This window comes from Pleurodeles waltl, chromosome 11, assembly GCF_031143425.1.
Source record: "Pleurodeles waltl isolate 20211129_DDA chromosome 11, aPleWal1.hap1.20221129, whole genome shotgun sequence".
NCBI classification, from domain to species: domain Eukaryota; kingdom Metazoa; phylum Chordata; class Amphibia; order Caudata; family Salamandridae; genus Pleurodeles; species Pleurodeles waltl.
The window spans coordinates 111,733,981-111,750,469 of record NC_090450.1 but is presented as its reverse complement, the minus strand read 5'-3'; the positions used below and the strand labels follow the sequence as shown (position 1 = coordinate 111,750,469).

General features: G+C 44.5%; 1 protein-coding gene across 1 annotated transcript in view; it reads right to left on the bottom strand.

Moving 5' to 3' along the window:
- Positions 1-16,489, bottom strand: part of SI (sucrase-isomaltase) — a 632,954-nt gene that overhangs the window by 482,650 nt on the left and 133,815 nt on the right. Inside the window, exons 10-12 of the mRNA XM_069213228.1 lie at positions 14,469-14,594; positions 11,804-11,935; positions 11,017-11,133 (exon numbers count right to left, since the gene is read on the bottom strand). Coding sequence (XP_069069329.1) covers positions 11,017-11,133; positions 11,804-11,935; positions 14,469-14,594 — 375 coding nt within the window. The remainder of the gene's footprint in view (positions 1-11,016; positions 11,134-11,803; positions 11,936-14,468; positions 14,595-16,489) is intronic.

The window sequence follows — 16,489 nt, the reverse complement described above, 5'->3', positions numbered from 1 at the left end:
GCACCTTTCCCAGATAAAATGATCATTATTAAGAGTCACAGAGGCACCTCTACTTGAGCAGGGGTGACCTCTTTGCCTACCTCCTTTTGGTTCATGCTTGCTTTATTTTTTACCTAAAACAAGGTTTTCCATGTGTTTCATTTAAAACACAGTTTGCTTTATAAATGTAGCAGTAATAGTAGATTTTAGTGGGTATGATTTCAAATCACTGCAGTACATAGGAATGGAACTGCATGTGTTTTGGAAATACACAACACACACACTTGCATTAACTGTGTTTAAAACTATCCAGGCCCTCCATCCAATATACTCCCCTGCCTGTGTCATTAAGAATTCTCCAGCATGGGAAGAGGACACTTTCACAAAAAGAATGATCTGGGCTGTGTTACATTTTAAAAACTATCTTAACACGATCACTCTTCAAGCCTGTGATCTGCAAGCTGTAGATCTCTGCTGCGGATGTATTAACCGTCTGAGCTACATTAATCGTAATGGATACAAGCATAACGGTGTGTGTGTATAAATTGTAATAGAGAATCATCAAACTTTTTGGCTTAGAGGGTCACATATACATTGTGGTGTAGTAGCCCCAAGCACTTTTATTGCTATAGCACATTGCACTGTGCAACGTTTGCTCATTATGCCATCATTGAAACAGATGTGGTTCGAATGCTGCCTCACAGTTCCTGTCATCCCACTGCCAGTCCATTTAAACAAAATATAAACTGAGGTACATTGATGCTTCACATTTTATTTGTGTGTTTCCAAATAAGATTTTTTTATCCAGGTGTTGTGTATTTGTAGCTTTTTATGCAACATACAATACTTGTGCAGTGCATACTGTGAACAGAGGTGCATTAAGGTGTGTTATTAAGTAGAAACTGTGGGTGTGTGATTAAGATGAAGACGTGCTTGGGTGCTCTGGAATTGAGGCAGAATGCAGTGCCAGTTTCTTACAGTGCCTGTCAGTGGGTCCTAAAAATGTTCATACTATATGCACCTCTAATCTTCGACTTCTCTACAGACACTTATATACAAATTGTAACTGTGGGAAAGTGCATGGAGGAGTTACACAACCATCAAAATAAGAGAGTGCCAAAGGGAAACAAGATGCAGTGCTTGCAGCAGGTGAATGGCTGAGTGGTATATGTGTAGGGGAATGTTCAAGTAGAGGAGGTGAAAGGGTGTATGTTTAGGAGAGAGCAAAATGATGATGCTGAAGAGAAAGGAGATGACGTGCAATATGCATGTGGAGGATTTCAGAAAGATGTGGGTCCTAAGTGTCTGACTGAGTGAGAGAATGCAAATAAAAATAGCAGGAAGGACAGAAATTTTAAGTTCTCATCATCCCAAGTGCCAGACAGTGCCACTGGGAAACAAAATGCAATGCTTGCAGCAGGTGAATAAGTGGGTGGTATATGTGTGGGGGAATGTTCAAGTAGAGGAAGTGAAAGGATGTATGTTTAGGAGAGAGTAAAAAGATGATGCTGAAGAGAAAATAGATGATGTGCAAGATGCATGTGGAGGATTTCAGAAAGATGTGGGCCCTAAGTGTCTGACTGAGTGAGAGAATGCAAATAAAATTAGCATGAAGGACAGAAATTCTAAGTTCTCATCATCACAACAACATTGTTACTTATCTTTTTGATACAGCTAACAGGCATTAGCAAAGCCAATAGCTCTAACTTGTTTTAAGATTCTGTGTTCAAACATAACATGGATATAGTAACAGAAAACTCAGAGGCATCTACATAGCACAAAGTTCTAGTTCTCATGTTTTCAACCACAGCTTTCAGAAATAATTCTTAGATACACTTCTTTAGCCATGCACCATTTAGAGATCCTTCGCCTATTTCAGTCCACTTAAACCACTGCAGAATATGTGTAATAATGTGAGGACACACTCTGATAAAGCACTGCAGGGAACAGTATCCACATGCTGTCTATAGCCTCACCAAAGAGCCAAGATTGAAGTGCACGCAAGTCTTCTAAACTCTTCCACACATGATATGAGATCAGGAAGACAGGTTCAAACATTCTCTACACACTGATGGTCAGAAAGTACAATGAACAGTCCTCCAAGTGAGAATGTTCACTAAAACTTTAAAATGTTACAACCTTTAAAGTCCTCTCCTGGTGTGCACATGCCTATGTGAACAATGCATGTCATGTGGTGTATCTGCATTGCAAACTTGTTTCATTTCCATATGACATGGAGCTATATACATTCAAAAGCACCTTTTTCAATCTTGTAGTAAATAAAAGTTTGGAGTGACATTTGCCAGTGATTTGTGTAGTTGAAAATGCACCTATAGTTCATTTCTTGGTACACATAGCCTCGGCTGCAGTGCACAGAGACCCTACACTGTAGCACAAAGAGAAAAACAATTATAGGGAACATTGGTTGTGACTGTGAAAAATTCTTAAATATGTTCTTCAATACTGCAAGGCTTGCCTTTCTCATAGGATGACATTAGGTTAACGTATAGTATGTCATAACTTTCAATTGGGTAAAGGTAGGAATGCAAAGTTTGCTGCCTAAGGAATTGTAATTTTAAGCCTTCTTTAATGGTATAGTTGGATGTTTAGTCACAGTTCTGAAAATGTAACTCTTAGAAAGTTATAATTTTCTTTTTCCAGATATTTGATTCCTGCAGCCTGTACCCTGGGTAACGTGACCTGCATATTGAATGCATGATAACCAGAGTGAATCCCACTGCTAGTTGTTTGTCACCTGATCAGAGCCTCAGGGAGAGAAAAGGCTCCAGTCACCTTGAACCTACAACCTGGACCAAGCCTGTTGTGTGTTTTGTCCCCACCAAGTGGTGCCACCCCAATCCTGGACACTTAGAAGTGGCCCTGATGATGCTCCTCTTCCAGCCCAGCTGTGGTCCTGTAAGCTGAACTGACTCAGTAAGACACATCTCCTTGCAGCTGCTTTGAAATTGCAATAGCGCCACTCAACCACAAGACCAGCCCTCGCATCTCAGCCAGCAGTTTACTCAGAACTGCTGGTGCATGAAATATCTTTGACAGAGGATTTCACATCTCATGCACTTCATTGATGGCATCCTAAATGATTATGCAGAACTCAGCATTGAAACCTAGCATATCCTCGGAATGGCCACTGTGCAATGCATTCTCAAAGTGGGATCACACAATGCTCTGCAACTAAGATTTAAGGTACTTTGGGACAGATGTAAGAAAAGTGGCACTGCACCGAGTGCAGTGCCACTTTTTTTGCGCCCCTACCACCACCATGTGGGTACCATATTTAAAATACAGCACACCATGGCGCAAGGTAGGGGGCAATAGTATCAAAATGTTTGACGCTATTGATGTACTGTTCAGAGTTAGCGCCAAAATTTTAGAGCTAACCGTGAACAGTACATAGGGGACAATTGTAACCAATGGTGTGCCCCCCTTTTAATGCCTTCTCTTTAAAACTAGCCGCAGAAAATGATGCAGTGGAATTTCTTAGATTCCACAGCGCCATTTTTGCTGTCCCCCTAATGGGGGAATGCCCCCGCTGCATACATTATACATGCTGCATGCATAATGTGGCACAAAGGGTTACAAAGTGGTGCAATGCATGGATTGCACCACTTTGTAAATATGGCGTGCGAGTTTGGGAGTCTAACACCACATATGTGTAAAAAAATTATGCTATTGCAGCGGTAGTGCTTCTTAAATCTGGGCCTTTGTTCAACGAACCACCTTAGTCTCTATTTCCTGCCCAGGGCTCCACTGCAGTCAGCCTGAACTTGTGAATTGTTCTCTGTCAAGCACAACCAGATAATCACAGTTGGCACTCTGTGCTTGTATGTACTATTTTCACTTAAATCTTTAAAACTGAATATCTCTGTTTCTACTGATTGTATTTTTGGTGTTTTGATTTCAAATAATTTATCAAATATTTCCCTATTTTTCTAAATTGGTGTTTTAGTTTTCTTGTGGTGTGTTTTTACTTTATTACTGTTTGTGTGCTGCATAAACACTTTGGGGCAAATTTATGAGCCCCTATTGCCACTGGAGCATCATGCGACGCTCCGGTGGCACTATGCCCTGCACCTTATTTACAAGGTGGCATTATGGCACTTTTTGTGGCTTAACGCCACCTTTTAAATACGGCCCCTTCACACATGCAGCACTTTGCGTGGAATAGGCATGCAATGGGTGTTGCTGTAGGCAAGCCACAGCAACACCCATTGCATTTTGATGCTGCCCCAGATTTATGTGTTTTTGTAAACCTGATGCTGTGCCAAAATCTAATGCCACCCCAGGGGTGGCGTTAGCAAGGCTCAACAAGGAGGAGTACTTTTATTCCTCCTTGTTTTTTCCTTTTTCTATATGTGCTGCATTCTGCAGCACGCACAAAAAAGAGCAAAATGCCAGAAATTCATTTATATTTGTGCTGGAAGGTGTCCCCTCCTGCACATAAACAATCTTTCAAAATGACACTTTGGCACTTCTGTTTGTGCAGCATTCTACAGTGCCAAACCTCCATTAGGGACTGTTTATGTGCAGGAAGGAAACCTTCCGGCACATAAACAATCGAACCCCTCAACATAGACATCCTTGCACGATGGTGCAAGAATGCCGGCGTTGGTTTTAGGCAGCTCAATTTAGCACCAGCGCAGGGGGAAACGCAGGGGTGTGTTGTATTCTAATAAATATGGTGCATCCCTGCGTTTCTAAAGTGACGCAGCATAGCGCTGCCAATTTTGGTGCAGCACTGCGTGGCCACTTTTAAGTAAATCTGGCCCTTTTTTCATTGCCTCTAAGTTAACCCTGGCTGCTTTTTTTGCCAAGCTACCCAGGGTTATGCAAAAGTAATTGAGTGGCTTTATGTGGTTCATCCTGCTAGGGATTGTATCTTTTGCTTGACCAGGACTCACATCCCAGTCAACCAAAAACATAATTTCTCATACTGGTGCTCACTGGTGTGGATTTGGACTTGTGTTTGCAAGGCACCATACAGTGATTTGTGTTGCATAAAAATCTCAGACAAGTAATTTGACACCAGATTTGACCTCTCTGAAAAATTATTTTTAGTTTTCCATGTTTTTTCTCCCTTTCCTAAATGTAAGTGCCCTAGGGTTCAGTTTTTGTCCTCATTGAGATTAAGCTGTGCAACTGTTATATCCTCAATAGGACTAAGCTACTGAATCTCTGCAACCACAAAGGACTGAAGGCAGAAAAGAGGGCTACCAAACTGGATCTCCAGGTAGCTCTCAGAGCTTTTAAGGAGTTGCGGAGATGGTAGTACACTCCAGAAGATGAAGAAGGTGATGACAAGAAGGAGAGAGGAGAACTATCAGATTTTAAGGGGATGGTGGACTCAATCCTGGGTCTTGAGCTGCTAGGAGAGCACATTATCACCCCAGCAGATGACCAGGATGCCCAGGGTGTCCAGGATGTCTAGGATAGTGCCGGAAGCAATGTGTCTTCCCGGGGCCTGACCCCAGAAGAGCTGAAGGATAAGAAGGCAGAAATGGAAGTCAGACTTCAGCAGGCCAAGATGAAGCTAGAAAGAGAGGAGGGCTAAGGCAAAGAGAAACTTAGTTGAGACAAAATGTCTGCTGGCACTAGAGATAAGATTGAAGGAGCTGGAACTAAAAACAAAGTAGAGTCTAGAGTTCAGCAACAGTGTTGGCAGTGTACGTGCAGTGTCCAACGGAGAGGTGAGGGTGCATATGCCAAAGGATCCTGTGCCCAATTATGTGTTAAGAGATGATATTGATAAATGGGTTTCTGTACAAGAGGTAGCTCTGAGGGTGCATAAGCTCCCAGAGGATTACTGGTGGACAGCCTGTGGAAGTATATGCCTATAGTGAGGAGGGGCACACTTCTTAAACTTGAAGTAGAGGACTAGATCAAGTGTGCACTCATGAAAGCCACCCATCTTTTTAATGTTGGGCTGCCCTCAATATCATCAGAGGTTCAGAGACAATCACAAACTCTCAAACCAGTCCTGAGTGGATATCTTAGAATATTCCAACGAGGCAATGAAGGGCTGGGTGAGGGTCAGCAAACTGGATGATTTTGTTGGGATATACAACCTGATCCTAGGGGAGCACCTATTCAGTGCCTGTTTTACAGACACCTGGTAACACCTGGTAGATAGCATGCTGACTGACCCCAGGAAGAATTCTGAGAAGACAGACCTCTTCATCAGCACTAGAGTGTCCGAAAAGGCAATTGGAAGGGACTCACAAAAAGAAAGTCAGGGTTCCCACCAAAAGAAAGAAAGGGGAGATAAAAGCAAAAAATAGTTCTCTCGAGGTACAGAAAATAGTCGTCAGAGGAAAGAGTCCCATTCTAAATCTGGCCATCAGAAGAAAGGCTTATTTAATAATAACAGTTGTTAATTCTTTCCTCAAGTGCTATGAGTGTGACAATTAAGGGCACACCTAGTGGTAGCCAAACCCAGGGGTTGGCTAGCATAGTGCTCAGGGAGGAGATGGCCCCAGTTATTGCAGGGGAGACAAAAGAGGTTACCCTAGTGTCCTTGGGTGACAAGGAGATGGTGCCTAAATCCACATGCCTATAAATGCTTTGAAGTATAGGCAGTGAGTCACCATCTATGGGCAAAGGTTGGGGGTTCTGAGGTACACAGGAGTCTGCATGACTGCTGTCATGTGTCACTTAAAGTCCTCAAAGTAAGTGACACCCAGTATATCTAACAGGTTGTAGCAGCAAACTCTGGAGAGCCACTACTCTGTGATTCTGATTCCCTTTGAATGGGGCAGGGGTCATTTCAGGTCTTCTGAAGATTGCTGTGATCCCTGCCATGCCTGTGGACTATCTATTAGTGATTGATCTTAAGCACACTGCCTAGATGGAAGTGTAGCTCAGGTCACACCTGGAGATATTGGGTTTTCCTGAGTGGGACAGTATGGCCACCCCTCCATTGCTGCCAGGAGGAGAGTCAAGGAGGCCTGGAGCCAGGAAAATAGGCCAAGGAGCTTCTAAGAGAGGGAAGGGCAAGGGGCACGAGAAACCAGCCAGTCAATGTCTCACAGCACAGGTGGATGGAGGCCACCAGTCCGATGCCTACCTGGAAAGACATTGGTGACTTGCCCAAGCTTGCTGGATGGCAAGCAGAAGAGATGCTCTCAAAGGAGGAGCTCTGTTAGGCAGAAAAGGAGTGTCAATGCCTAGAAGGCCTATGGTGGCTAGCTGTAGCCCAGGTTGCAGGTGATATCTCTGGAAATCACCTTGTTTACTGGGAGAATACCCTCCCGTATAGTAAGCCTAAGGCAACTGTTCATGGACCAACACATGTTTTGGCAGTCCCCCAATGTTGCAGGGCCTTTTTATTGGGACTGGTGCATGAAATTCTTGTGGCAGGACATCTGGGGCAGGACAAGACCTTTTCCAGGTTTGTTTCCCATTTTTATTGGCCCCAGATAAAGATATTCTCAGATGAAATCTGCAGGACTTGTCTCACCTGCCAGGCCAGTGAGAAGACAGGGAAAAAACTTAAGGCTCCCCTGAATCCTTTACTTGTCCTTGGTACTCCCTTTGAAAGGGAAGTCATCCACAATATTGGACCTTTGGACCCAAAGTCAACCTTCAGCAACAAGTTTATCCTGGTCTTGGTGACCAATGCCACTAGTTGCCCAGAGTCCACACCTCTGAGGACCGTGATTGCACCTGCAGTGGCTAGGGTCCTGATAGGGATTTTCCTCTGAGTGGGGCTCCCCAAAGAAGTGGTGTCTGGCAAGGGGCACTAACTTCCTTAATTTCTGGGTACATGAAGTCAGTGTGGAAGGAGTGTGGAGTAACATAAATGTTCCCACACCCTACCATTCACAAATCAATTGGGTTGTTAAAAGATTTAACAAGACCCTAAAAGGCATGAATAGGGGTCTGCCTGACCCCTTGAGGTGGAAGTGGGACATCCTATTACCATGTCTAATTTTTGCCTGCAGGGATGTATCATAGAAGGGGGTTGGATTTAGACTGAAGTTATGTATGGTCACCCTGTTAGAGGAACTCTCAGTTAGTGGTGGGCAGTGAGAACATAGAGTTCTGCCAAAAACTCTGCTATCCCCGGCAACAAGATGGAGCTGACTGTGTGCATACTGCAGCCCAGTTATGAGCCACACAGCGCAAGCGCAGACAGTCTGTACTTGGGCTGTGTGGCTTATACCTGGGCTGCAGTGTGCACTCTGCCCAAAGACATCAGGCACAGCAGGGCATGGCCGTGGAGCTGCTGCAAGCTGTTGCTGAGGGGCTGCACTAGCGACAGATCCAGGCTCTGTCCTTTCACTGTCCTCAACAGGGGCAGAGGGAGGCAGAGAACCAGGCCGCTGACAGCCGGGACCCTGGAGGGACCAAGGTAAGGCCCTTGCTTTGCTTTCTCTTCTATGTGGACATGGGGGCCCGCACTGGGCAAGGACAGGATTTCCATATGAGGAGGGTGTCTGTGCTTGGAAAAAAGGAAACTTGCAGTCAGAGATCCAATTGTAAAGAACTCATCTACCCAGAGTCCCTGGGAAAGGAAGTGGCATTTTGGGGTACAGTGATGAGACCAGCAGGGGACCTGTAGACAGGGGGAGCATCAGCTGCTGAGTGGTAGTCCAGCAGCCTCCACCAGATAGAGATGTGTGTGGCCTGAGAGAGTGCCTTAGAGCCCAGTGGCAAGCAAAGCTAGGCACTTTGTGAAAATACCGTGCTGCTGGTGGTGAACTGGTTTGCTGCTGCAAGTGGGGGCAGAGGGAGGCAGAGAATGAGGCCGCTGGCAGCGGGGACCCTGGAGGGACCCAGGTAAGACTATCGCTTTGCTTTCACTTCTATGTGGACATGGGGGCCGGCACTGGGAATTGAAAGGATTTGCATGTGTGGGGGGTCTGTGCTTGGAAAAAATAAAACTTGCAGTCAGAGATCCACTTGCAAAGAACTCGTCTCTGCAGAGTCCCTGGGAAATGAAGTGGTGTTATGGGGTACAGTAATGAGGCCAGCAGGGAGAGCTGGAGAAAGGGGGGGCATCAGCTGCTGAGTGGTAGTCCAGAAGCCTGCACCAGATACAGATGTGTGTGGCCTGAGTGAGTGCCTTAGAGCCCAGTGGAAAGCAAGGCTAGGCACTTTGTGAAAATACCAAGCTGCTGGGGGTGAACTGGTTTGCTGCTGCTAGTGCAAGGCCCTAAAGAAAGGGAAGTATGAGGCTTTGTGTAAGTGCAGACAAAGCAATTGCAATGCTGGTATAAGACATGGGGTGTGCTTGGCCCTCCATAGCAAGTTTGTGAAGGAGAGCAGTTGGTGAAGGGAAGTGTGCATGTGTGCTTGAGAGAAGCAGGCTCCCATCCGGTGGGCTGTGGCAGCACAATAGGCCTGAAACATCAGCTTTCACTGCTGTTTCAGCATACCCTGGCCTGAATGTGCCTGATTTTGGAAGCACTAAGCTAAGTTTTTACCCAGCTCTGCATTATTCCATGAAGTAGAACTCCGTGAGCTCCTCACACCACTACTCTCAGTCTGGTCAAGGAAAGTAGGAGCAAGCTCAAAAGAAATCCCCCAGGGTGTGATTAGCTACATGCTAGCCCCTAGGAATCAGATGGCCAACTTCTGGAGGAAAGCTCCTGAGAACTTGGAGGCCAGCCAGGATGTTATGCAGCAGTAGTATGACCAGATGGCTACCATAGTGGAAAGTAAACTTGAACAGAACGTGTGGGTGATTGGGCCAGTATAACCCTGGGCCCTCCAAGATCGTTGGACTGAGCCATAGGAGGTAGTTAAGAAGGGAGTGGCCACCTACTTGTCAGACCTCAAGATCCCCAGAAACACCTTAAGGATACTCTGTTTCAACTGCCTCAAACCCCACCATGCGAGGTCAGAGTTCACTATACTGTTGGTGGCAGGTGATAGAGAGGAGGAGGAGACTGAACCTCCCCCTGACCTCCTGTCATCTAAAGAAAAAGATGGGTCAGTGGAGGGTGTCAATCTGTCCCCCTACCTTGGCCCTAGAACAGCAGAGGGACAGTCACAAGTTGTTGGGAACGTTTGCCTCTCTGTTGTCCCTCACTCCTGGCCTTACACATCTGTGTACCCATGATATTGATACTGGAGACAGCACATCTGCCAAAAATAAAGTATACAGGCTATCTGAAAAAGTGAGGGCCAGAATCAAAGAGGAGGTCTCTAAAATATTGAAATTGGGGGTGAGTGAGCAATCCAGTAGTCTCAGGTCCATCCCAGCACTGCTGGTGCCACAAGCTGCCGGACCAGCTATTGTGAGCCATTCACCTTTGTTGAAGCATCTGCCTTTAGAACTGGGGCAAAGACACTGGAGGACACCTGCAGTTGGCCTCTCTTCACTGAGACCAATACAGAGGTGCAGGAAATTTATGTGGGCCCATGCACACCCTCTCCCCCTAGCCTAGGCTGTGTGCTGCACTGAAAGCACAGGGACAGGAGGGACTGAAGTCCACAAAACTCTGTGCTGCCCCTGTCCTGCGTTTTGCTGCCCAACTGCACTGCTACAGCCTAACAGTGGTCGAGGTAATGGGGTTGCCTCCACTGGGGACATCAGCAGTTATCTCTCTCTCCAAGACCACTGCATGGGAATGCCCAGGCTGCACGCATGTAATGCCTACCCAACACAAAGTAATTTGGATTCACAAAACCATGCAAAGCTACGCACATTGACTTTGCATGACTTAGTAAATGCCAAAATTTATTTTCCATTCGGGTTGCACCATAAGTGACGCAACACCAATGTAAAACCTTAATAAATCCAGGCCAATAGCCTGGTCCTGCTACTCAGATAAAGACCCATGAGCAGTCCTCCTACCTTTATTGCTGACTAAGCATGGAAATATGTATGTGTGGGCTTATATGTATATATACATTTAGAGCACATGAATCTTACGTGGTTATCTGTCATTCATTTGAATCTACATTTTTGCAAATATAAATTGGATTTCTGATGTCTATTTACAGTTGTTGGTTTATAAATAACATTAGGGATTTTTGTATCTAAAGCTGAAAGATAAACGGTTTAACGGTTACCTCTCCAATAAGTGGCGTTTTCCCATCAGATTCATTTATCCATACACCACGTGCGTTGCCGGTATCGTAAGCCTCATACGGACCATTAATGAGAGGTTGTGTGGAAATAGCAGGGTCCTAAGGAAAAGTCAAAATCAATCAAATTTGAGAAAATGTTTTCCTCTTAAATCAAACAATACTGCAATTTGAAACCTATGCTGAGAAAAAATCAGGGGCGGCTCCTTCGCAATGGCGAAGGAGCATCGCCTTCCTGGCTAGGAGCCAGCAGCTGAAAAATAAAACCATGTTATAATATTGTTTTATTTTTCAGCTGCTGGCTTAAACAGCAGGTGCAGGGAGGGATAGGACTGATTCATGGGAGGAGGGGTAGTGGAGTCAGTGCACTAAGTGTGCATGTCATTTTAGCTGGCCTTCCCAAGCTGGCCAAACTGACTCGCTCACTTAGGTTTCTTCAAGCCGGCTATGCTGCACAGCTGGGTTGGAGAAACTGCACAGACTCCCATGCAGTGTCTGAGTGGCAGAACAAGCTGCTCAGACTAATTCTGGTGCTGCTTTCTTGCTAGGCATAGCATGAGAGCAGCACCACAATTGCATGGGGAACCTGTGCTGGTGTCCCAGGGGCTGCTGGGACACCAGGAGAGAAGAGGAGCAAAGTGTCAGGGATTGTCATCAGAAACTATGTTTTTAATTATTATTATTTTTTTTATTTCCCCCATTCGACCACCCTCCCGCCTCCCTCTCCCACCCCTCCCCTTGAAATTTGTGCAAGCCACTGCTGAGAAAATACCAGAATGATGATGTGTCGTTGACCATGTGTATGCAAATCCGTTGCAAATTCTCCGAGTCCCGCAAAGTTCACTTGGTCGATTGTGAAATCTTTCCTCCCCTCCATGTAATCTATATCTGTGAACTGGACATCCTGAAAACGAAACACAGCGTATGTTATACTTTGATATCTAGGAAAACCAAATCCTTTAAACAATGAACAGGAAGATATTCTGGGATGATAAACCATGACGCAATAACTTCTCATGCATTTCCCAACAGCCCGTTCTTGCAAAGGTGTGTTTCTGTCCTATCGATATGATGACATTTCTCCATGTACATATCACTGTAGCATTTGTTCTCATTCTGAAAAAAAACGCAGGTCAGAAAAGATTTTGAAGAAATGTATCTGTTAAATGTAACAGGGGGACCCCTACTCCATGCCATTGCTTGGGTATGAACCAAGAACTTCTCTTAGCACTCTCCTGTGTCCTTTTACAAAAACATTCAAGAGGAATAGAAATCCAGTATTCATAGTTTAACCAAGTTAACCATAGTCATTAGTCATGGTGAAAGCACTCTATGCATGCCATGCATTGTGTACACATGCGCTGGAAAGATGAGTGGAGAATACTTGACCTGAAAGAAAAAGTATTGTCTTTTTGGCCAATTCAAAATACCAATCCACTCCTACAATGCAAAACACACTATATTTAGCATGGTTAGAGAAATTGATGAATGTTGTAGGCATGGATAAGGACAAGCTGGTACCTTTTACCACACACAGTCCACTAGTACAACGATTTTGGGATGCCATTGTAAGATGTATTGGTTCCCTGTTCTAACATGATATCTTCATCTCTGCTAAACGGTGTCTGCTTAACATCTGGTAAGAATCAGACCTCAATTGTATGGAGTCAAATTGGGTTACATTGGGGCTGGACGTGGACATAAGAAACATTGCACGTCGCTGGGGGTAGAACAGGTCCCAGGACTACTGGATTGGAAAAGGGGATATGGACTGGTGTATGCTGGCGGAGCGGACAGCGTACAAGGGCCATAGGTGCCTCCAGAAGTGATCTAACATTTAGAGACACTGGAATGAATGCTAAGGTTTTCCCTGTGATTCTTTTGCTTCTGAAACTAGGGAAAGATCTATGGGCCAGATTTATACTTTTTGGCACAAACCTGCATTAGAGCAGGTTTGCAGCAAAAAGTATAGCGCTGGCTAGCCCCATTCCTAGATGCCGGCTGGGCGCCATATTTAAGGAATGGCGCTAGCCGGCGCTAAGGCCCTGTTAGCTCCTTTAAAAGGTTGCAAACAGGGCCTGGGAGGTGTAGGGGGAACCGGGGCATGTGCGTCAAGTTAATTTTGTGCCGGATTTGCGTAAGAAAAATAACGGAGATCTGGAACAAACAGAGTATAAATATGGGCCTCTGTCTGAATACCTGGGACTAAATTCAACTGTTGTCCACGCAGCGAGTAGGGGAGAAGAGATTGCAACGACTGATGTATGCTGAGATGTAATTATTTTCAAACAATTTGATGCACGACCATATTTTCTTAATGTTTCCTAATATAATCTGAATAAAAAGTTTTCTAAAAAAATCTACCGTTAAAGTTGATAGAAGAAAGTCTACAACTAATAGAATTACATATTTGTAAACAATACTTAGGAGGTGATACTTCCATCACATGATATTTCTCTTTACAACATTCTGACTTCCAGCATTGAAATTACTTAGCGCATGATTTAGTAAACTTTGAGGTCTGAACAAAAACATGAGAAGAATTTTTAACTTCGATCGAGATGCAACGGTTCACTATTGTGTGAGCCGGTTCGACATAGATGACAGAAGTAAACCAACCTTCCCCACATTAGCTTGGATGGGAACATGCAGATATGTATTAAAGACTGAGAAGAGAGCCCTGAGGTGGAGAGATTACATAATTCACAGAAGTAAACTATTTTAAATAATACTCAGAAGCAATCTCTTTATATGTGCAGTGGTATTTATGTAGTAGAAACTGATCAAGGGAGTTACAGTTTTGCACGCTATAGGAATTCCGGCAAACAAAGAAAGATCATGAAAACAAACGAGGAAAAGAGGAATTAGTAATGCCTTGGTATCCATAGACTTATGTCTATGGATACCATGGCATTACTCATAATTGCATTTTTTAGGCAAAGGAAAATCAAATGATTTTAACACACGCATACCATTTTTAGCCAAACATGTTTGAATGGTGTTCTCAGCTGCACAACTAGTCTTTACCTTCTCACCACAACTTCACCTAACTAACAAATATACAAGAGAAAGCAGCAACCTTGAGCATGGAATACATTATTTTAATGTTGCCGAAAGTAGAATTGGCACTGTGGCTTAGAAGAAGTGATTGCAAAATAGAGTGAAAGGCGTTGGCCCAGAACTCTAATTGTCTCTATAATCGCTATGATTCATTGTATGGGCAGGCATAATTCCAACAGAAAGGAATTATTAGAGATTACGTTTACCCAGTCATAGTAGAAATCAGAAGAATATATTTAGAATAAACATTTACTTTTGTGGTACAAAAAACTTGCTTAAAGCATTTTGAAATTCTGCGTAAAGTTTAAGTCAAAATTTTGGAAAAAAAACATGATTTGGAAATATATAACTTAAGTTGTCTTTGAGCCCTCACTTACACAAGGCAATCCAATGTCTCTATTCCGCTGAACCACATCTTTCACTTCATTAAGGCTTTTATACCCCCATCGACTAAGATGAAATCCAAGACTCCAATATGCAGGCATTGCAGGTTTTCCAACAAGCTGAAATAAAGACACAATGAAAATTCACAAGTTTTGATGGTGAATCAAGAGGAATATATTAATAAAAAAAAGTACATTACTCCTTTGAAAGACTGTTGTTTCTTCTTCCTGTATTTCCTGGACAACTTTTTTTTAAAAAAAAAGCAAAACTTGACAATTTCGCACTTGAAGCTATTCCCTTACTCCTTATTCCTCTTCCCTATCACTGAAGGTCAATGTGGAAGTTTGGAATAGTGACCTGTGAAGAAGGCTATGAGTACATTTTGAGATGAACAAGCAGTGGTAATCTTCATGTGGAAACATGAGTTCCTATGACCTAGTACTGTGCAATTATCAACTAAAATGTGAATACCTCTTCTTGAACAATGCTTTCATGGGAAACGTCCAGGTGTGAGTGGATGATTACAAGCAGACTACATTTGAACCAAGGGGTACAGGGAAAAACCTGCACAGTTTTCATTTTCTGGAGTCAACTTAGGTGGATATTTTGGACACTAGAGGCCAGATTTATACTTTTTAATGCAAAAATGTGCAAGCGCAGTTGTGCGTCAAAACCTTTAGCACTGGCTAGCGTAATTTCTTAACACCACCCATGTGTCATATTTATACTTTGACACACGGTGGCGCTAAGAACAGGTTAGTGTAATTTTTTCTGACGCTAACCATTGCGCCTTGTTGTAAGGCAAAATTACGTAAACGCAGGAAGAATGCCGGTTTGCAACACGGAAAAACATCGCAATAATGTCAAAAAGAGACGCAAATGCAGCAAACAGTGCTAAGGAGCCCCAAAACGGATCCCAGGAGAGAACCCAGGGAGACCCCACACAACTAGGAACCAGCCAGGAGGACACAGACAAGACCCAGGGAAAAGACAAGAAGAAAAGAAAGTGTCACTTCAGTGCAGAGGAGTATGAAATCCTGGTCAGGGAGGTGACGGAGCACCAGCATCAACTATTCATCACCTCTAAATTGCCAATCGGGAGGAGAGAGGCAATTTGGCAACAGATTGTGGACAAGATTAACAGTGTGGCAGAGGTTAGGAGAACTGTTACGGAGTGCAAGAAAGGCTGACATGTCTGTAAGCGCAGGACAAAGGAGAAAATGGCAAGGAACAAGAAGGAAGCACTGCAGACCGAGGTGAGAGTCCAGCACCTCAATAGGACCTGGACGAGATGGAGGAGATGGTTGCAGCCGTCATCCCAGAGGAAATTATGACTGGTATCACAGGACAGAACAGAGCAGACTAGCAGGAAACAACACATATGCGGGGTAATTTGCATGGGGGACCAAAATCCCTAAATGTCAAGTGCAGGAAGGGGAAGGCAGATACCTATTACACAATACAGGTCAGCCCTGAAAATCAGGCAGTGGAAAGGGCAAAGGGGCATGTCACGGGTGCATGGGCTGTGCAGGGGCATAGCATAACACAACACCAACAACCTTTGCATGAGGATACACCGCCATGTCAAAAAACCCAAGGCTGACCCCAACGACCTCAAAAACTTCCGTCCGATCTCTCTCCTCCCTTTTCCAGCGAAAGTCATCGAGAAGATCGTCAACACTCAGCTCACTCACTTCCTCGAAGACAATTCCATCCTGGACCCCTCACAATCCGGATTCAGACGAAACCACAGCACTGAGACCGCCCTCCTCGCCGCCACAGATGACATCAGACATCAAATGGACAACGGCGAAACCTCAGCCCTCATCCTCCTCGACCTATCAGCCGCTTTTGACACCGTCTGCCACCGCACCCTACTGACCCGCCTCCATGAAGCCGGCATCCAAGATAAAGCCCTCCACTGGATCTCATCCTTCCTCTCCAACAGAACGCAGAGAGTCCGTCTCTCCCCTTTCCGCTCCAAAGCCACCAACCTCATCTGCGGCGTCCCCCA